At 38.9% G+C, this 22,065-nt stretch overlaps 2 protein-coding genes across 2 annotated transcripts in view; one reads left to right on the top strand and one right to left on the bottom strand.

Annotated features, from left to right (window-relative positions):
* Positions 1-1,731, top strand: part of LOC124555693 (MAP kinase-activated protein kinase 2) — a 103,670-nt gene extending 101,939 nt beyond the window's left edge. Inside the window, exon 8 of the mRNA XM_047129696.1 lies at positions 143-1,731. Within this exon, the coding sequence (XP_046985652.1) occupies positions 143-367 (225 nt within the window). The 3' untranslated portion in view covers positions 368-1,731. The remainder of the gene's footprint in view (positions 1-142) is intronic.
* Positions 1,732-6,574: 4,843 nt separating this feature from the next.
* LOC124555716 (run domain Beclin-1-interacting and cysteine-rich domain-containing protein) overlaps positions 6,575-22,065 on the bottom strand; it is a 170,947-nt gene continuing 155,456 nt past the window's right edge. The window contains exon 8 of the mRNA XM_047129723.1: positions 6,575-6,936. Within this exon, the coding sequence (XP_046985679.1) occupies positions 6,817-6,936 (120 nt within the window). The 3' untranslated portion in view covers positions 6,575-6,816. The remainder of the gene's footprint in view (positions 6,937-22,065) is intronic.

The raw sequence follows: 22,065 nt of genomic DNA, 5'->3' as shown, positions 1-22,065 counted from the left end.
CTGTGCAATTAATAAGATGCTCATTTTTATTAATGCTAATTTATTACATTTTGTCTTTCCGATGAGAGGGTATCTAGGGTGACCATTATGGGAAAATGTTTTAACGCAGTTTGTTCCAGTGATACTTTTTTTTAATTTCCAGCAATATACAGAAGTACCACAGACTCCTTTACATACTGGTAGAATGCTGCGAGAAGGGGAAGATATCTGGCCAGAAGTTCAAGAAGAAATGACACGCTCATTAGCAACTATGAGAGTTGACTATGACCAGGTTCACATAAAAAATTTAGATAATTCGAACAACCCTCTTCTCAATAAACGTCGTAAACGTGTTGCAGGAGATGCTGGTGGTATTCACCAGCAATAGTTTTGAACAGTGTCTGAAATATTTGCTATATTGAATGGTGCTGTTAACAAAGTGAAGTGTGCCACAATAGAACATTGATGGGGGGTTATATAAGACTCTGTACTGGGCTTAGTTTTGTGGTAAAGTGATTTGTGAAACTGTATGTGTGTCTGTGTGTGTTAATTTTTTTGGCATTTCATAGGGGAGTATTAACTTTGAGTAACAGAAAGTGCAGAGTTTGTTAGTACAAATTCTTACATCTGAGCTAAAAATACAGTGAAAACGAGAGTTTTGTATGGGTTGTATGATACTGTTTCTATACAGTAAATCATTGATAATTTTTTGACAGTGTGCTTAATCTCCTCTTTGAACTGTTGGTATATTTTAGCTACTTAATTTTTCAAAACAGTATTTATGCACTTACGTTCAGCTGTGAATTTCATTTACTTTAGTTTTGTAAGAAAATCTCAGTATACTTCCATGCAGATCTTAAGATCACCACATCAGCCAAAGGAAGAGTTTGCCTGTATCGACAAATATTTCTATGGTTGGATTGACATGTTTACATTCTTAGCTATGTAAATATGACCCCATAAATGAATACACACTGACTTGAGTTCTTGATCATCAGTATTTGTTGTACCAGAATTGGAGATAACCTAAGCAATATGAAGTGATGAGGTTCGCATTTGGGTGGTAGCGATATCATTCTTAGGAAACTGAGTGCTGTGCATTTTGATGTGTAATCTGTTTGTGTTTTGTTACACTTTCGTGCCTTAAAAAAAGCCAGTTAAAAGAAGATTTAGGCTCATGCCTTGGAGTTGTGTACCTATGGCTTTGTACAGATAGTTCTTAGGAAAAATATGTGCAGAAGATTTGTAAATGAAACAGGTAGTATCAGAAAATAGAAGAAACAATTAAAAGTGCATTTTGTCCTGCTCAAAGTAATATTTCAGTTGTTTATTTTCATTTGTAAGTGCTTTAGAGCATGGTTCTCTCCCATTGATACGGGAGAGTTGATTGTGTTGTTAAAAACAATTTTCAGTAGATTGCAGACAAGACATCAACCGGTTAACTGACAACATATTACTGCTGCATTGTGTAGACAAAAATTTGTAGATGAATAAAACCTGTATGCACCATTTGTGTATGATAAATGCTGTTTTTGTATTTTTGTCGGAAATTAGTATTATGAAGTATTTGTATTATTTTGAAATGACACACATTACTAAATCTGAAAAGTGATCATATTATAAGCAATCCAGAATAGAAAATATTTGACTGCAGAAGCCATGTGCAAAAATTTGGCTCACATTTAATAAATGTATCATGTATAAGATGCTGTGTAATATTTGTCAATACAAACAAGCAAGTTGATTGTTGAAGTCTCTGTGACCATTTTTTAATACATTTAAATGTTTTTAGTATCTTCAGTATTACTTTTAAAAGTTGTTGTTATGAATTATGTTTGGTAATCTAGAGAATAAGGCTTAAAATATCTTTCTCCTCCCAATCCCTACTCCCCCCCCCTCCCCAACACACACACACACACACACACACACACACACACACACACACACTCGACGCTGGAAAGAGTTTAATGTGGTGTATTACCCAACCACCATATTATTGCACTTGGCTTCCAGGGGCTGTTATTGGAAACGCGGTAATATTACAGTAAACAAATACGGAGATGACTAAGGAAAACACATCACACTAGCAATGCTTTCAGGTCAGTTGTGCATATACTAAGAAATGGTTTAGCGCCTAGTCATGAAATATTGTAACTAGTGCAATGAGGTGTTGTCCATAATCATGGGAGTGGAAAACAGGATGTTGTCGTAAATGTCGACACATTCAGGTGAAAAAGAGCTTATATTAAAAGTTGTGCAATTTTGCCTGGAAGAAAAAAAGCAGAATCGGGTTGTTGAAGATTTAACAAATGGAAGAAAAAGTCAAAACTTCTACAAAACAAAGGTGTTCTAGGAAGTAGTTTCTCAAGATGACTTTGATAAAACACGAATTAGAATGCAATTTTTGGAGCATTATGAGCAGAAGACGAAAATTGTAATGTTAAGAAAGCTGCTTATATTTTGAAAAACTGGGATAAATTTTCTGGGGAGGAGGGAAACATTTCCGGAAATTTTGAGAGATGGGATATATCTTCAAAAATATAAAAATAACAGAACCCTCCTGATAGAATATTGTGACATTATTGCAAAGAGTGTGGAATACTTGAGGGCAATTAGAAATGATGAAAGGGGGATAAATAAACGAATGGTATTCACAAACGAAATGTGGGTGTATACGCATTATACCATGAAAAAGTGCTGGCAGTGTGAAGTAGTTCTGAGTGCAATGGCTAACAGTAGTGTGGCCCAAAGAGCTATTGTTGTCCACACTGGAGGTGGAATGGATTTCATATAGAGAGCAGTAAATTCATTATTGGAAATCTAAATCCCAAGATTGTTGCAATGATGTGGAATAATTATCACAAATAGTTAAAAGAGACATTGATGATTTCTAACATCGTACCTGGTAGTATTGTTGTTGTTAACACTGTATAATATGTTCAGACAAATAAAGCTCTCGGTACTACAACTCGCATGATTGAATGGCTCATTCACAAAAAACATTAGTTTTCAACCGAGCTTAACAAGAAATGAGCTTTTAGAAATTGTGCATTATAATAAGCCAAAGCCTGTTTTCAAAGCAGATACAGTTTTAAAGCATGAGCAATATACTGTTCTCAGACGGCTCCCACCCTACGACTGTGATTTGAACACTACAGAGCTAGTCTGAAATACAGGGAAATGACAAATAGCAGGAAAAAATGTTTCTTCAATTAATGGAATTACGCTGACACAAATAACCAGAGAGTCTGTATCTAAGATTACCCAACATGACTGAATTAAAGCTTGCAAACATGTAAAAGGGATTGAAACGGAATACAGGCACAGAGATGGGTTAATGGAAGAAGCAATAGAGAGGATAATAATCAATGCTGGTCTGGAGAGTGAACATGAATATGCAGTACATGAAGGTGACAGTGATATGGCAACTGACAATAAATGAAATTGGAATAGATTCCAGTAAAGCTGATGCAGCAGATGAAGAACTTAGCATGTACCCCTTGTGTGACTGACCACCCACTTCATAACTTTATAATCACCAGGGGTAGTGCAGATTACATTGTATAACTGTAGTTGTATTGTCCTTCCTTCCCTTGGCGACCCTTACATGGCGATTCACGATAAGCTGACCAAAGCACCTTCACTCTCAGGTGGAATAGTATTGTTGTTCACTAATAATTTTCAGGAGCTTTTCAGTCACAAAACACACAGTACACTCAATTCAGCCAGTTCAGCAAATATTTGGTGATAGTATAAGATTTTAGACTTCAGTCTTAGTAATAGAGCCAACAGAGGGATGCTGATTTCTCTTAATATATGAACCAATGAACTATGAAGAATTGAAATTCAAGAGTCAGGCATGGTAATAAGGCAGAATTCAGGAGATGTGAAAATAAGTTTCAGGACTGAAATAAGAAAACTTACACGGAGACTAGATTTGGAATAACCAATAGAAATGTAGAGGTGAGACAGGTGAAACAGAGAAAAGGTGGGGAAAATAAAACAACTGAGAGTTAGAAAGTTCAGGCTTAAAAATTAAAATTTAGAAAAAAGTTATTTGAGTGTAGGATGGATTGGAGGTACTTGCATATTTGGAGACGATTGTGTTGTTATGAAAATGATCCGTGTGGTTGAAATAGTACATTCAGTCACTACATAGTCATAATTATTTCTTGTGACTTTTATCATAATGGAAGTTTATTAGCTGGTTACACAGCAGCTTTCTATAATGACTGCACCTGGGATGTCAATACGAGACTCCTTTGACAGGATGGAATACAAAGAGAATTAACAAGTGACAGCTGTCATTTATACTGTTCACTGGAAAACTTCAGAAGATGAAAGGATATAAAAGTGAAATATTTTGACTGAACTATGTATGTCTTTCAGTACCAAGAATGGGGTTTTGATTATGAGGCAGATGCTCAGACAAGTGTGTAACAGATTCTGATCTGTCTCAAAAAGAATACCCTGGTATACCAAAATAGCAATCCTTGGAAAGCCTTAAGTTCATAAGACTTTTATAAATACAAATGTGGTCAAGACAGCCCAAATTTACTGTAACTGAAATGGGACATAGCAATAATAACAAACATTTTTCAGGCTCTTCACACTGACGCAGGTATGAATCCTGTCGGAAGGACCACTGGTTCGTCTTTTCTACTTTGCACCAGTTTGTCATCTTTTAACTGCAGTTGTAGCTTTTTCTGTAATTGTTTCTAAAAAATAATAATAAAACTGTGTTATTGAATGTCAAGTGAAGGCATAATCAAGGAAGGAGAAAATGTGAAAAAAATAATAGGTTCTGAAAATTCCCATTAGTATTGGTGAATACATTAGCTGTCTTGCAGAGCTAGAATCAGAGAAGTGCATTTTTTAAGATGTGGATGACATCTGCTTTATGGAAAGTATAAACAGCAGATGGAATTGCAACACGGATCTGTTGTTGCACCACCTTCATCCTCAGTCTGCAAATCCATTTTAGTCGAAAGTTTACATACAGCATCTTCTAGCCATTTCATGATCAGCTACTAAATAATACCAAAAACTAACTCCCAAGATATGATCTATAGGTAGCATATTTATCTGACATTGTCCCATTTGCCAACACTGTATGACAACTACTCTTACTAAATAATCAGTTATGGAGAGATCTTTAATGAGATACGTGTTAGCTTCACTACATGCTTAATGTTTTTCATTTCCAATGATGACATTCACACAATGTCTATAAGCAAGTAGCAGATTTCTGGCATTGAGGAATTAAACGACTGGTAAAATGTTCTGACCATTGTTTTTTGGAAACTTGGTAAGAATGTGGAAAGGTGTCATGTGTTTTGTGTTGCTACGAAGTGGAGTGTGGCATTCAATTTAAGTTACACGGCCCACTATAATAATGTGTAATTTACTTTTTGATGGCCTCTCGTATATATGTTCTGGGCTGGCTCCAACTCAGAGCTGAAAACATGCATAAAACTTTTCTCCAAAGAATTCTGAGTAATTAATTTGCGTGTGTGTTTGCATGCGTGTCTGAAAGAAAAAAACATTGTTGATGGCTCAAAGTTGTAAGAAATAATTTGAAATTAATTCACTAATTGTGAATTCCTTGACGTAAAGTGTATGGGTATAGATCTTCCACTCAATAGTGATGTGAAAATTTGTGCTGAAATGGGTAGCAGATGAATACCTAATACAGCTGATGCCAAGGAATTTGCAGTCAGTGAATTAATTTTAGAAATATTTCATACAGCTGCAGATCGTCAACATTGTCTATTTTTTCAGACATGTAGGTAAGTATTCAAAGCCTAGGTGGGCACACGATGAAAATAACATTGGTCTTGATTCCTTGTTGTCTCATTCTCCCAAGTAATGCTGCAAGTGTTAGGTAATGAATTTAGTGGACTAAGATGTAAGGATGTTAGACAGTGTGACACTGGAGATTTGGGTTGGCCACTCTGGGGAGTGCGCATGGGTAGCCACTCGTGATAAGTGGGAAATCCAGTTTCGAGTCCCTGTCTGTCACAAATTTTCATATGTTGCTATTGGGTAGTAGATCTATACCTCATACAGCTGATGTCAAGGAATTTTAAGTCGGTGAATTAATTTTGAAATAATTTGTATGTTTGGCATACTTAAAAATAATACCTTACTTATTATAAAAATATTGAGTAGAGTTAGGGGAAATCAAATATTATTGCTTAAAACTGTATTATTAAAGTACTTCATCTTTCTCAAGATATCTTAATTTTATGCCCAGTGAAAGCTAGAGAAGAAAATTTACATAGAAACTTTAAAACACATTCTTTTATGGCAAGTATTTTTATTGAAGCACAACCAGCAGTTTTTCAGACAGGTACTTTTGTGCATTAGCATGAAAACTACTCCCTCTTTCAACAAAATAAATTATCTATAGTTTTTAGATTTTTAAATCAGAACAGTCTTTTGGAGATTTTTAATCAATATTATTATTACTTTGCCCAACTTTATTTCTGGGCAGATTAATAGCCCAGTATCTTGACTTTGCTCTGATGCACTCAGATGCATAAAAAACTTTTCACCCTCTCTCCGTGACATTTAGTGCTGCGGGCAGGGCAGGTAAGGTTGTGATATTACTGTTTTATTACATATTGCAAATTGATTTTTGGTGTCACACTTAATTTCAAATTTTGTAATACAATGTTGTGTTAACATGTTCCACAGGCACAATGGAGTTACATAAGCAGTACCAGATATTTCTTATCATGCATATAGTTGCAGACATTTCTTATCATGCATATAGTTCAAGCACATCATTGAAAAACAAATGAGAAAAATGCTGACGTAAGATTGCCATGACAATCATAAATCTGAAGCTTCAAGAAGTGGAAGCACTTCCCTCTTCTGACGACGTTCGCACTTTGGACAAGGCTTCGATGCGTTAAGGCATCCTCCATGGAAAACAGCATGGCAGGCTGGACACTGGAACAATTTTCAATTTTATATAAATACTATAAAGTACTCAAGGACACTGATGCTTGCTTTTTAAATATACATGTTAGATCTACATATATACTGTCATTTTCTTTCCTGTTCTACTTGCAAATAGAGTGAGGGAAAAATGACTGTGTGCCTCCATATGAGCCCTAATTTTTATCTTCATGGCCCTTTGGCCAAATGTATGTCGCCAGTAGTAGAATTGTTCTGCAGTCAGCAGCAAATGTGGGTTTCCTAAATATTCTCAACAGTGTTTCACGAAAACAATGGCATCTACCCACCTTACCAAACAGGGATTCCCATTTGAATCCACAAAGCATCTCTCTAACATTCATGTGTTGATCAAACCTATTGGTAACAAAACCAGTGGCACGTCTCTAAATTGTTTTGATGTCAGACCTGGAGGGGATCCCATAGCATCCTTAGCCGCCGTTCCATTTCCTGTCGCTTTCCAATGTTACACCTAGATATTTCATTGACCCGTCTGTGTCAAGCAGCACATCACTAACACTGTTTCTTCTACTCATTTGCAATAGCATACATTTTTCTGCAATTCATCAAGCCAAATAGAAATTCTGTCCAAGTCATCCTGTAACCATTTACAGACACTCAATGATGATACTTTCCCACGTACTACAGCATCATCAGTGAATAGTCACAGATTGCTGCTCACCGTATCAGTCATATCATTTATGTATATAGTGAATCAGAATGGTCATATCACATTTCTCTAGGGCACTTCTGACAGTGCCCATGTCTCCTGACGCTCGTCATTGAAGACAATGTACTGATTTCTATTACTTAAGAAGTCTTCGAGCTCAAGGGAATGTCACCAGAAAGTTCTTGGAATTAGGAATGGTGTTCTGGAGGTTTTATTTTGCTGTACACACACAATTTTTGGTCTCTATATATTTGTTACATTAAAAAAATAATTGATGTGACTTACCGAACGAAAGTGCTGGCAGGTCGATAGACACACAAACAAACACATGAAACTCAAGCTTTCACAACAAACTGTTGCCTCATCAGGAAAGAGGGAAGGAGAGGGAAAGACGAAAGGATGTGGGTTTTAAGGGAGAGGGTAAGGAGTCATTCCAATCCCGGGAGCGGAAAGACTTACCTTAGGGGGGAAAAAAGGGGTATATATATACACACACACACACACACACACACACACACACACACACACACACACACACACACACACACACATCCATCCGTACATACACAGACACAAGCAGACATTTGTAAAGGCCATAGATATATTTTTCCCACGAGGAATGTTTCCCTCTATTATAAAAAAATAATTGTATATATATATATATATATATACTAAAATGTGAAGACTGAAACACTGAAGAATGTGTCACTGATTACATCACTAAATTTATGGCTAAATCATCAAAGAAAGTGAAACATTCACATTAGGCCATCAGTGCTGTACAGCATGTATTCAATTTAGAATTCTGATGAAAAGACTGGTATCATTAAGCAGAATGTTATCGGCAGACTGGTTTGAAGACACGTACTTGTTGTTATGTTAGGAGTGATTGGTGGAGGGTATGGACTCCAACAAGGAAATCAAATGACTTTTTCTTCTGATTGCTAGTAGCCCCACCCATGAAGGTATAAGGCTAAAATAACTTTTGACCTACATTTTTCAAAGTTAAGTAGATGCATCATCTTGTTAGCTCGAATACTTGTAAATACAGTATGATTTTTATACAAAAACCGATGGATTATTTATGACAAATTTTGTGTGTGTGCACACGTGTGTGTGTGTGTGTGTGTGTGTGTGTGTGTCACACACACACACACACACACACACACACACACACACACACCTCGCTTTTGTGCAATTATTACTTTCTAAGTGATGAGTTACCCGAGAACATTATTCCATAAGACATTATTAAGTGGAAATGTATGAAGAGCATATCGATACATACACCCAAAAATTTGGAGCATTTTATCCTATTTACTGAACACATTGTGACAAAGAAAGCTGGGACCTCTTTTCTTCCTCTCTTGTTATGCCATCTGCCTCCTCAACTTAATTTTTGACTAATTACCATTAACATTCATGAGTATAATCTGCATTTTCATAAAAGAGAAAGGTTGGCCCTCACTCTTAAAGAATATAGCACCAGATCTAATTCTGTGCTTAGTTTTGTGTATGTCATCAATTTGCTAATTTATTTTGATGATTTGTAGTTAATATACACTCCTGGAAATTGAAATAAGAACACCGTGAATTCATTGTCCCAGGAAGGGGAAACTTTATTGACACATTCCTGGGGTCAGATACATCACATGATCACACTGACAGAACCACAGGCACATAGACACAGGCAACAGAGCATGCACAATGTCGGCACTAGTACAGTGTATATCCACCTTTCGCAGCAATGCAGGCTGCTATTCTCCCATGGAGACGATCGTAGAGATGCTGGATGTAGTCCTGTGGAACGGCTTGCCATGCCATTTCCACCTGGCGCCTCAGTTGGACCAGCGTTCGTGCTGGACGTGCAGACCGCGTGAGACGACGCTTCATCCAGTCCCAAAAATGCTCAATGGGGGACAGATCCGGAGCTCTTGCTGGCCAGGGTAGTTGACTTACACCTTCTAGAGCACGTTGGGTGGCACGGGATACATGCGGACGTGCATTGTCCTGTTGGAACAGCAAGTTCCCTTGCCGGTCTAGGAATGGTAGAACAATGGGTTCGATACGATTTGGATGTACCGTTCACTATTCAGTGTCCCCTCGACGATCACCAGTGGTGTACGGCCAGTGTAGGAGATCGCTCCCCACACCATGATGCCGGGTGCTTGCCCTGTGTGCCTCGGTCGTATGCAGTCCTGATTGTGGCGCTCACCTGCACGGCGCCAAAAACGCATACGACCATCATTGGCACCAAGGCAGAAGCGACTCTCATCGCTGAAGACGACACGTCTCCATTCGTCCCTCCATTCACGCCTGTCGCGACACCACTGGAGGCGGGCTGCACGATTTTGGGGCGTGAGCGGAAGACGGCCTAACGGTGTGCGGGACCGTAGCCCAGCTTCATGGAGACGGTTGCGAATGGTCCTCGCCGATACCCCAGGAGCAACAGTGTCCCTAATTTGCTGGGAAGTGGCGGTGCGGTCCCGTATGGCACTGCGTAGGATCCTACGGTCTTGGCGTGCATCCGTGCGTCGCTGTGGTCCGGTCCCAGGTCGATGGGCACGTGCACCTTCCGCCGACCACTGGCGACAACATCGATGTACTGTGGAGACCTCACGCCCCACGTGTTGAGCAATTCGGCGGTACGTCCACCCGGCCTCCCGCAAGCCCACTATACGCCCTCGCTCAAAGTCCGTCAACTGCACATACGGTTCACGTCCACGCTGTCGCTGTCGCTGCGATGGAGCTCCGTATGCCACGGCAAACTGGCTGACACTGACGGCGGCGGTGCACAAATGCTGCGCAGCTAGCGCCATTCGACGGCCAACACCGTGGTTCCTGGTGTGTCCGCTGTGCCGTGCGTGTGATCATTGCCTGTACAGCCCTCTCGCAGTGTCCAGAGCAAGTATGGTGGGTCTGACACACCGGTGTCAATGTGTTCTTTTTTCCATTTCCAGGAGTGTATTTTGTTATAGGGTGAAATCAGTAACTGTGTCACAACTTAGATTCTATTGTTGACATACAAACAAATATAAATTCTGTACTAATTATAAACATTTGGAAGAAGTAGTACTAGGATTCTTTAAGTATTTATTTGGCTCTATTTGAAAACATGTTAGCAAAGCCAACCCTTATTTAATTTCAAAAATAATTACCAGATTTGTCAAAAGCATTGTTTGCATAACTATATCTGTTAAATTCATTATTTAAACAAATAATTTGGCCTAAACTTTGTGGTAGAAGTAACTGTTTAAAAGAAGTATTTTTTCCTATATATTCAGTACCTATTATTGTTTGGATATATAAAGGCCCGATTTTTGGTCAGTCCAAAGTCAATTTTTTGGATGGGAAGCCTGTATCAATTTAGAGTAATAACAATGCGTCAACTGTATAGTGGAATTAGTGCAACACCAACAGGCCGTGTGTTAAATTACAGTGTCAGTATTATCCTGAAAAAAAAAAAAAAAAAAACTGAACTGTGTGGTTAGGTTTTTTACTGCTGACAGATGTTCAACAGCAAACTATTTTAGCAGTATGCTGATGTTTGCCTGGACGCCATTAATGAGGCTTATCTAAATTTGTCCATAGTTAACTGGTCATATGTCTGTTATATTGGGGGCTTGTGAATAGTGAGAGTAAAGAACTGTGATACACAACTGTGCGACTGTCAGCTACATCATTTGAAGGGATTATTTCAATAGTGGTACAAGCCCATTTTGAGAGACAGTCCTAAAGTTAAATGAGCACTGAAAAACCTGCAGTTGAGATACCAGAAATGTTCAAGTATATGGCTTCTTGCTAGAGATGAACCTTTCTTTCTGTTTGTTTGGATCATTAATTTCAGAAGCATTATAGGCATAAAAGTGGAGGTAATGGACACTGAAATAAGCCCTTCATTTATAGTAGTCAGGGTTGAACTTCCACCCCCTTCCTCCTCCCCCCCCAATCTCATTTTTTCAGCCAGTATAAAAATGCAGTGCATCGACACAGAGGACTATCAACAGAGGACGATAAAGCAGGGGAACGTCACAACCTGCTCATGTGCTACATCAATTGTTGGTCTGATGCTCCCGTACAGAACTGAATATAATGTGTTTTCTCAAAATTAAGGGAGAGTCTATTTTCAGAGAACCACTTAATACTTCTCTGAAAAAACATAATTAACAATCTCTTCTGTTGCTTTCTCTCTGTAAAAAGTACCAATTCTGCTTTTTGAATGTTCCAACATTGTTTGAATTATTCAGTACACCTTTTTGCATTCTGTTTGTTAAGTATGATTCAAGCTGTAGGAGAGTAACATGATCTACACAAACAAACATCTTGGAAAAATCACAAAAAACAGCGATATTTTATTATTTAAGGTTTTTAATATTTGGCGAGCGAATTTTTAAACAGCATTCTCCATCGGGTAACTATTCTGGAATCCAAATTGTGATGTACTGCATAAGTTGTTTCTACTTAACACACTGACTAATACATACTTAGTGATGGATATTTCACCACCAGGCTAGACCAGGCACATGGTATTAGGCATATAGTTCTGCTGTGGTTGCTGGTGGCTGCATGGCATGTCAACATGTTACATGTAGGAAAAACTTGCTGTGGCACTGATGCATTACATATATTACTGATGACATTTCTCACTAATCAGAGCAATTTTTCTGAATTCTTTTTGAAATTCCAACAACATATGAGGCTTCTGTGTGTGTGTGTGTGTGTGTGTGTGTGTGTGTGTGTGTGTGTTAGAATTTGTACAATTCTATTAATTTCAGTGAAGGATGTTGGTGCTACTTCTAGTTGCTTAAGGTTTTGTGGAATGGTATTTTAATATATTCTACTGATTCTTCAACTTAACCGTTAATTGGATTTTTGTTGCATTGTTTAGGAAGTGGTTGTTAAAAGTAATTGTGAATTGTTACACAGCATTGTCATTTAGTTTTCTTTTTATGATAGCTTGTACTCTGGCTGTCCTGTCTCCCCTTTAGTTTTAATCTTATTATATGCATTATTTTTGTTCAGATGTGCAGGCTTCAGAACACTTTAATAACTTTCTTAAAAAATACTACAATGTTTTTGTAGTATGACGTAACATCAGACCTGGATTTATTCTAGCCTTTATCTAAATTTCCCTTTTCTTCTTTCATGAGATTTTAATTTCCTCAGTTATCCATTACTTACTTCTTAAATGGATTTTCTTGATAACTTTTTAGGAAAGCTAGTTGCAAAACCTCACTTTGCATAGCTTACATTGGATAGTGATCGTATGCACTAATAGATTTGAGAGGTTTGCTGTGAATTGTGTATTGTTTCTTCACCTTGGACACTGTACACTCAATACACTTAATTCGTAAGTGAACTTAGCTATATTTCCTTCAACCAGCAACACATCAATAATGTGCTTATGTTGAAAGTCATAAAACTTTTCCATATTTCACCATCTACATATGCTAAATTGTATACATAAATAGTTACACACCACCTTGTACACTGTAGGTTGTCTTCCTTAACTGAAAGAATACAGCAGTTGCAGTACACAAATGATCATTTCACAACTATTTTGATTATTATCCATTATTTTGTTACCTTCCTAGATGAAAGATCAGACTTAATTCTGAGCTGGGTAATAAGATACGATTTTACACCTGTTAGTTTGACGAGTTGATTTTCACATTTGGTGGCGCTGTTTAGGTCAGTTGTTTTATACGTTCAATAATTTTTGTGAGAAAATTAAGTTTGCAAAAGAACTGCAAAACAAGAACAGGGAGTTAAATTTTCTGCATTTGAAATTGTACAGACAGAATAAAAAAAAAAAGGAAAATAAACTAACATTTTTCCTAAACTGACTTACTCAGACATTATTTCAGCAGACTCTTTTTCACCCACATGCTCATCAAGTATCTTCCACTGAGCACTAAATCACACTTTGATTACGCCATTATCTGCTGAATGTCAACAGAAAGAAATCAACCTGATCAATATAATTGTGAGTAATAACATATGTGATCCAGCTGTAGTCGACCAGGTCCTCTGTAATAAAATGGCTAAAAAAATTTCAATGCTTAATAATAAAAGGAAGAAAAAAAGGGAAAAGCAAAAAGTTAATTTCTGTACCTTTTCTGGGTAACATGCTGTACAGGATTAGCCCCCTCTTCACTAAAAAAATATGGCTGTAAGGTCTCATTCTCCACCAATAATAGTTTAAAGAAAAATTTAGTGCAGACGCTTGGGGGTAAAAGATCTGTTTACCAACTCAGGTGTTTGCAAAATGTATGACATCTGCCTGAGATGATATATAGGAAAATCGGGAAGGGCAGTCAAAGTTAAGCATTAAGAGCACTTGCTGGGCAAGGGAGATAACATACACTCCTGGAAAGTGAAATAAGAACACCGTGAATTCATTGTCCCAGGAAGGGGAAACTTTATTGACACATTCCTGGGGTCAGATACATCACACGATTACACTGACAGAACCACAGGCACATAGACACAGGCAACAGAGCATGCACAATGTCGGCACTAGTACAGTGTATATCCACCTTTCGCAGCAATGCAAGCTGCTATTCTCCCATGGAGACGATCGTAGAGATGCTGGATGTAGTCCTGTGGAACGGCTTGCCATGCCATTTCCACCTGGCGCCTGAGTTGGACCAGCGTTCGTGCTGGACGTGCAGACCGCGTGAGACGACGGTTCATCCAGTCCCAAACATGCTCAATGGGGGACAGATCCGGAGATCTTGCTGGCCAGGGTAGTTGACTTACACCTTCTAGAGCACGTTGGGTGGCACGGGATACATGCGGACGTGCATTGTCCTGTTGGAACAGCAAGTTCCCTTGCCGGTCTAGGAATGGTAGAACGATGGGTTCGATGACGGTTTGGATGTACCGTGCACTATTCAGTGTCCCCTCGACGATCACCAGTGGTGTACGGCCAGTGTAGGAGATCGCTCCCCACACCATGATGCCAGGTGTTGGCCCTGTGTGCCTCGGTCGTATGCAGTCCTGATTGTGGCGCTCACCTGCACGGCGCCAAACACGCATACGACCATCATTGGCACCAAGGCAGAAGCGACTCTCATCGCTGAAGACGACACGTCTCCATTCGTCCCTCCATTCACGCCTGTCGCGACACCACTGGAGGCGGGCTGCACGATTTTGGGGCGTGAGCGGAAGACGGCCTAACGGTGTGCGGGACCGTAGCCCAGCTTCATGGAGACGGTTGCGAATGGTCCTCGCCGATACCCCAGGAGCAACAGTGTCCCTAATTCGCTGGGAAGTGGCGGTGCGGTCCCCTACGGCACTGCGTAGGATCCTACGGTCTTGGCGTGCATCCGTGCGTCGCTGCGGTCCGGTCCCAGGTCGACGGGCACGTGCACCTTCCGCCGACCACTGGCGACAACATCGATGTACTGTGGAGACCTCACGCCCCACGTGTTGAGCAATTCGGCGGTACGTCCACCCGGCCTCCCGCAGGCCCACTATACGCCCTCGCTCAAAGTCCGTCAACTGCACATACGGTTCACGTCCACGCTGTCGCGGCTTGCTACCAGTGTTAAAGACTGCGATGGAGCTCCGTATGCCACGGCAAACTGGCTGACACTGACGGCGGCGGTGCACAAATGCTGCGCAGCTAGCGCCATTCGACGGCCAACACCGCGGTTCCTGGTGTGTCCGCTGTGCCGTGCGTGTGATCATTGCTTGTACAGCCCTCTCGCAGTGTCCGGAGCAAGTATGGTGGGTCTGACACACCGGTGTCAATGTGTTCTTTTTTTCATTTCCAGGAGTGTATATAATTCCATGCACGCAAATCAATTGTTAAATTCTGAACACTCCCAGAGAAAGCTTGAAGAAATGGTAATTTTACATAAAGAAGGAAAAGGTTGTAAGATTTATTGGAGGAGCTTGAGATTTTTAAACATTTAGCTAATACAGGTGGTTTTTATCATGAATGAACAGCTGCAGCTTATAAGGAGAGGTCCATAGTGGTGTGATTTACTTTTTGAAACTGATGTAGGTTAAGATCCCAGGTACCACACATTGCAGCCATTCACCCTAGTGGTTTCTTGTTTGAGAGTAACTGTCGAAAAAACATTCCAAATTTTGCATGGTAGTCAACAGCATTAGAAAAGTAACATTTTATAGCATCCTTGTGTGGTATAATAGCTTCACATGCATGAGGTCGTGGGATCAAATCTCATCAGATGCACAAATCTCTTTTTTTTTTTTTTTAATTTTTAAATCTTCATCGAAATTACTTCATTATTTTTATTCAATTAATTTGTTTAAATGTAATTTTTTACTTCTATTCCTTTTTCACATTATTCTAATCATCGTATGAACTTTTTCAACTGTTTCATTGTTTCTTTATATTCCTTTTCCAATCAGAATTTTTGCGAATATGAATTTAATTGTATTTACCAACTATAATATGAAATTATTTGAAAATTCTGATCTACCAGTTAAAAAACAAGACTAAATAATCTATTTATGCAATGGTGTGAAAAATGTATTTTTGTTTCCAAATGTTGCAATTTGTTTTGCACTATAATCGTCATACAAACACTTATATTATAACCTAAATACCTATTGCACTATAGACAAAATAATGCAGATAAAAATTTAAATGAAAGACTGGTTAATAAGTAAAATGAAATTCAAGCAAAATGAGAAACAAATATAATGAATGCAATAATGTGGACAAAAGAACAGGGTGATAAAACAAAAGAAATTAATCTGTAATTAATACATAAAATTAATTAAAACACATGAACAAAGATTTCAAGTGAAGAAAGAATGACAAGAAGGAAAATGAGAGCAATTGAAGACGTTGATATTATTACAAAAATTATGTGACGAAGAAATGGAATTAAAAAAATTACATTTAAACCAATTAATTGAATAAAAATGATAAGTCATTTCAATAGATTTAAAAATAAAAAAATTCATGGACCTGATGAGATCAGTAAACACAACCTCTTGCATGTGAAGATTTTATTCTATACACACAACTAAACTACAGAATACTGATGTACGCCCCCCCCCCCTCCCCCCCCCCCCCCCCAACTTACTTGCAAATGAGGACCCACCAGGGAGAATGGCTGCAGTGTCTGATCTTAACCTACATCACCATATAGATGGTTTCAAAAAGTTGATTGCACTGCTGGTGATTTCACCTTATTAGTAATAAGAATTACCTTTTTGGCTTCAAGCCCTTACTCATGGCCACTTAATAACTGTTTACTGCCTGCATGTACTGTGTTGATGTCAGTTTCCTCATACAGACTTCTTCACCTCGCTTATACTGTACTGTATATCTGTATATTTAGAGTACTGCTGAATTGTCACATCATAATGAAAGGCGTCCAACATTCATAACTATTTTAAGATGTGATGTGTCAGAGTTTTTATTTAGAACCTAAATAAATCTTTTAGTTACTACATTTCATCTATCTGAAGCAACAGTCTTTGTCCCTAGATCCATTGTGCCTGCAATTGTTCTAAGAAAGTTATGTTTTTATAGAATTCTCTTTTATAATGAATTTTAAGACACGGCTTTGTAAATAATTTTATTAGCAGTCTATAATATATAAAATATTTCATGTTCTAGGTTGCACTGTTAAATGGAGGCTTAAGATATTTGTTAGCCACACACTATTTTTGTCAGTTATTAGACATATGCTACTCAGCATATTTATTCATATGCAGATATGCACATTGCTTGACTGATACACACATAGTGCCGTATACACATAAGTTACCTTAACTTTAGTGCCCAGTGTGTCAGCCAGTTCACAAGTTTTATACATGATGTACACACTGTTTTTACCTGATGACAATGGCTTGTTACCTTATGGTTTTTGAGGTGAACTTTGACTTGACAAGTGCCAAATAACTTTATTCTAATGTAGATTTTCAACACACATGTAACAAGTAAGTGTGTACACTTGGATTCTAGTAGTTTAACCTGCATCTGTTGTTTTTGTTTTGCTTTATCCTTTTGTAACCAATGTGTAATTTGTCATCATTACAAATTTGTAGTTGTTACTGTCTCCTTCTGAAGAAAATAATTTTATAATTATGAAAACCTGGGTCAATGGTTCTAATAAACCCATGTTACGCAGGTGGTTGGCCAATTCTTTCATCCTCTCCAAGACTTGTATACATCATTTATGTGCTACTACACAACTAGTTTTTGACATCAACAAACCAACTTTGGTTGCCTTGCAAAAGCAGGAAAGGCAATTCACAACATAAAATAGCCTCACTTAGCTCTATTAAACAGCATGCCTGACTGCATGATAAGAAACAAATTAATCACAATGTCCAAAATAAGGTTAACTATGGATGACACTGAAAAAGTTACTGACAGTTACACTTTTAAATTCAAATAACTACTGCAATAAAATTCCTAGCTCACTTAAAGTTTTAAAACTTGGAAGAACTTAATTTTGGTTAGCCCACTGAAAATAATTTAAAACACAGAGAGTGTAATCTATTGCAGTGTCTATTTGGCCTACTCACATAATAAGCTAAATATTATATCTACATTTACTGTCACTCAGAAAAAAATACTCTCTTCACAAATGTTGTCTGCAACAAGTTTAAGAGCATTATCAAAACAATAGCATTTAGTAATTGTAAAATGAGAAATGCTGCAATTGTACCAAGCTGAATGTTTGACCAGTTAATATTTATAGCTTAGCAGTAATAGCAGTCAAATAGTTTACCATCTGCTGCTTCCAATTGTTAGATATGCTGTTTTTTGTTTCCATAATCACTGCTAACATTAGTGAGTTAAAACATCTACTGTCCTTTCTGCTGCAGTAAAAAGTTCTACATTTTGCTGTCTGTATGCAAGCAAGAAATATGCCCCAGAACTTCATCCTGATTAATTTTTTTTATGAACTCTATTGCACCATTTGGAAAGGTATAAAATCAATATGGTCTAAAACTACATAATGAGTACATTACCAGAATAACTGCCACTAAAAGTGTGCCTAGCTACACTGATTAGCCAATAAGTTATGACCACCTACTTGGTCCACCTTTGGAACATGATACAACACTGAGTCTATGTGAAATGGATTCAAACAGTCCTTGGTAGTTTTCTGGAGGTATGTGGCACCAGATGTCTATGCACATGTCCGCAATTCAAATAAATTATGGGAAAGTGGTTTGTGGGTGTGGAGTTGGTACCTGATAGTGTCCCTGATGTGCTCCATCGAATTCAGATCAGGCTAACTTGGTTGTGGTTGATGTTATTATAGAAAAGGAAGAGGAGATAGAATACTGCGAGAAGATTTTGACAGATCTCTTAATGATGTAAGTCAAAACAGAGATACTGGAGCAAATGACATTCACTCAGAATTGTTGACATCCTTGGGAGAACATACGTCAAAACTATTTCCCCTGACATGCATTATACCTACCAATATCAATTCACTATAATGCTTCTCAAACTACTGTAAACAATTCTGGCTCTGTGACACAGACCATTATCCTGCTAAAAGATGCCATCCCCATTAAGGAAGCATCAAACATTTAGGGACGCAGGAGGTTGGCAATAATGTTCACAGTTGTCATGGTGCCTTCAATTACTACTGCAGGTCCCACAGAAACCCAGGTGAATGTCCCCTCCCCTCAATAGAATATTACTACCACACCACACTGCGTCTGTGATTAAGACCTCGTGTAACAAGATACGTGATTCATCTGTCAAGGCAACATGTTTCCATTGATCCATGGTCCAATCTCAATGATTCCATGCCCATTGCAATTGGAACTGATGTCACGTCAACATGGGAATACAAAGTGAACGTCTGCTGCAGAGTGCCATCTGCAGCATGAGCACTAAAGGGTGTAGTCTGAAACACTTGTGCCTGAACCAGCGTTGTACTCTGTCCTGAACCAGCATTGTACTCTTGTCATCAGATCTGCCCCACTTTTGGCTTGTACCTTCGACATATCTCTGTTCCACATACTTTCCTTACTGCATCATATGCCCAACATACCACGAGGCATTCAATCTTTCAGTGGGCAGTGTTAATAACGTTTCGGTTCATCAGTGTATGAAGAAATGAATGTAATGTTGTACACTTATTTGGTCATTGTTCCATTGTGAAACTGTAAAGCCAAGTTGAAATTTGCCATAATGAATCTGTAACTTCTCGACTTTTGGGTATAATGTGCAACCTGCTATCTAAATGGGTGGTTGGTTGATTCAGGGGGGAGAGGATCAAATAGAGAGGCCATCGATCCCATCGGTTTAGGGAAGGATGGGGAAGGAAGTCAGCCGTGCCCTTTCAAAGGAAGATCCCGGCATTTACCTGAAGCGATATAGGGCAATCACGGAAAATCTAAATCAGGATAGCTAGGTGCAGTTTTGAACCATCGTCTTCCTAAATGAGAGTCCAGTGTGCTAATTACTGTGCCACCTCGCTCGGTACTACCTACACGCAGCATGAAATAGTATGTTTGAAACTGGCAAGTAGTCTGGGAAAATAATTCCACTGTGAATGTGCAAAAACGTGTGTCCTGAAAACCACAAAATAACAGGAACCAAGCAAGTTTCTGCCTCAGGCTGTTAAACTGAAATCTACTTACATTTTCTTTTGTGCTTGACAATTCTTATTAACAGTCTACAATTATTGAGTGTGCTGGTGCAGTAGACAGACAATGGACTTGTATTCATGACTTCCATCATTTACCTAAATCACTTAAGGCAGATGCTGGGACTTCCCTGTCAAGAGTACAGCCAACATCCTTTCCTACCCTTCAACAACCTCAGCTTGTTCTCCTTTACAGGATGTTAAACCTTATCTCCCTTCCTGCATACAACTGAATATTAAAATTGTTGTAGCTGTCTTGGGAAAGAATCAGAGCTCCAAGAACTAATATGAGGGGTGTTCCATCCTGATTTACACTTTATCTTTTTTTACACTCACTAAGAACCTCTTGGCCTCAGCAGATACATGCTCTTTCTCAATATTGTCTCCAGTAAGCTGCACGCTTGCGCCACCAATGTCGTAACCATCGATCCAGTCTTTTGGAGTTTGTCACACCCACCACAGGATTGCTGCTTGCAGTTGATGGACGTCTGGGCAATGATGTCCAGCAGAGGTTTCTTCACAGCCCTGAATACATAGCAATCTGAAGAGGCCAAGTCAGTAGAATGCGATGGGTGCTGCAGTTCCTGGAAGCCAAAGTCAGCGATGGCAGCCAGGGATTTCTGACTCGTATGTGGACAAGTGCTGTCGTGTTGCAAGAGCACTCCTTTCGCTCATTTTCCTGGCTTTTTCTTTTGAATTGCATGGGGCAACCTCTGAAGAGTCTCCACATACACTGTGCTGTTAATGGTGGTCCCCAGTTCCAGCCACTCAATGAGGTGGTTTTCATCCCTCTCCCAAAAGAATGGCCATGTGTTTTCCCACTGAAGATGCTATATGGAACTTCTTTAGCAGGGGGCTGCCTTTATGCTTTCACTTCATTGATTGGGCTTTGGCCTCTGGCTCATGTTAGTCAAGCCAAGTCTTACAGCCAGTAACGAGTTTGGAAAATGACCCTTTTGGATCCTGGCTGTGGTGTTGAAGGAGATCACTGCACTCATCCTTGTGCTGTCGTGTTTGTGTTGCATTCAGGGTATTGGGAACTCACCTAGAAGACACTTACCCAAGCTTAAGGTGTTCAGACACTATGTGGTGTAGAATGCTTGTGGCATGTCCTGTGGCCACCTCCAGTTCCATGAATGTGATGCACCTATTCTCCTGAATAAGCTTTTCCACTCTTGAAATGTTCACTGGTGTTAACACAGTCACTTTCCATCCAGAACTGGTCACTTTCTTCAAGATATGCCACCACTTTTCCAGTCACCCACCCCGTTGTACAAGGTTTTTCATGGCAATGCATGCTCTCCACACACTGCCACCAGTCAGCTGTTGTCAGCTAACATAAAGACAGCAGTTGGGAAAATGGGATGTAATGTGCTGGGATTAAACTTCTAGTGACTGTCCTGAAATATATGGATAAACAAATGTACTACATACCTGCAATGGTAAAGATGCATCAGATGGCCCACCATGAATGATGGCAACAAATAAAGTGTAAATCACTATTGAACACCCCATTGAAACCAATAATGCTCATACTGTTATAGGTACTGAAAGCTGGATATTAGCTCAGTTGAAATTTTTACAAAGGACCTAACGGTGTTCAGAAAGGACAGATTGAATGCAGTTGGTGGTCATGTGTTTGTTGCTGTTACCAGTGGTAGTGAAACTGAAGCAGATAGTTCCTGTGAGTTAGTATGGGTAGAGGTTGTACCTGACAACAGAAATAAATTAATCACTCATTCCTTTCAACAGCTCTCTGACTTACATGATACAGTTTCTGAATGGTTCAAGAGAAAACTTAAATCTCATTTGAAATATGTACCTAACTCATTCAATTATAGTTGG

The sequence above is a fragment of the Schistocerca americana genome, chromosome X (genome assembly GCF_021461395.2).
Source record: "Schistocerca americana isolate TAMUIC-IGC-003095 chromosome X, iqSchAmer2.1, whole genome shotgun sequence".
NCBI classification, from domain to species: Eukaryota; Metazoa; Arthropoda; class Insecta; order Orthoptera; family Acrididae; genus Schistocerca; species Schistocerca americana.
The sequence above is the reverse complement of the archived record's forward strand: the minus strand, read 5'-3'. Positions and strand labels throughout refer to the sequence as shown.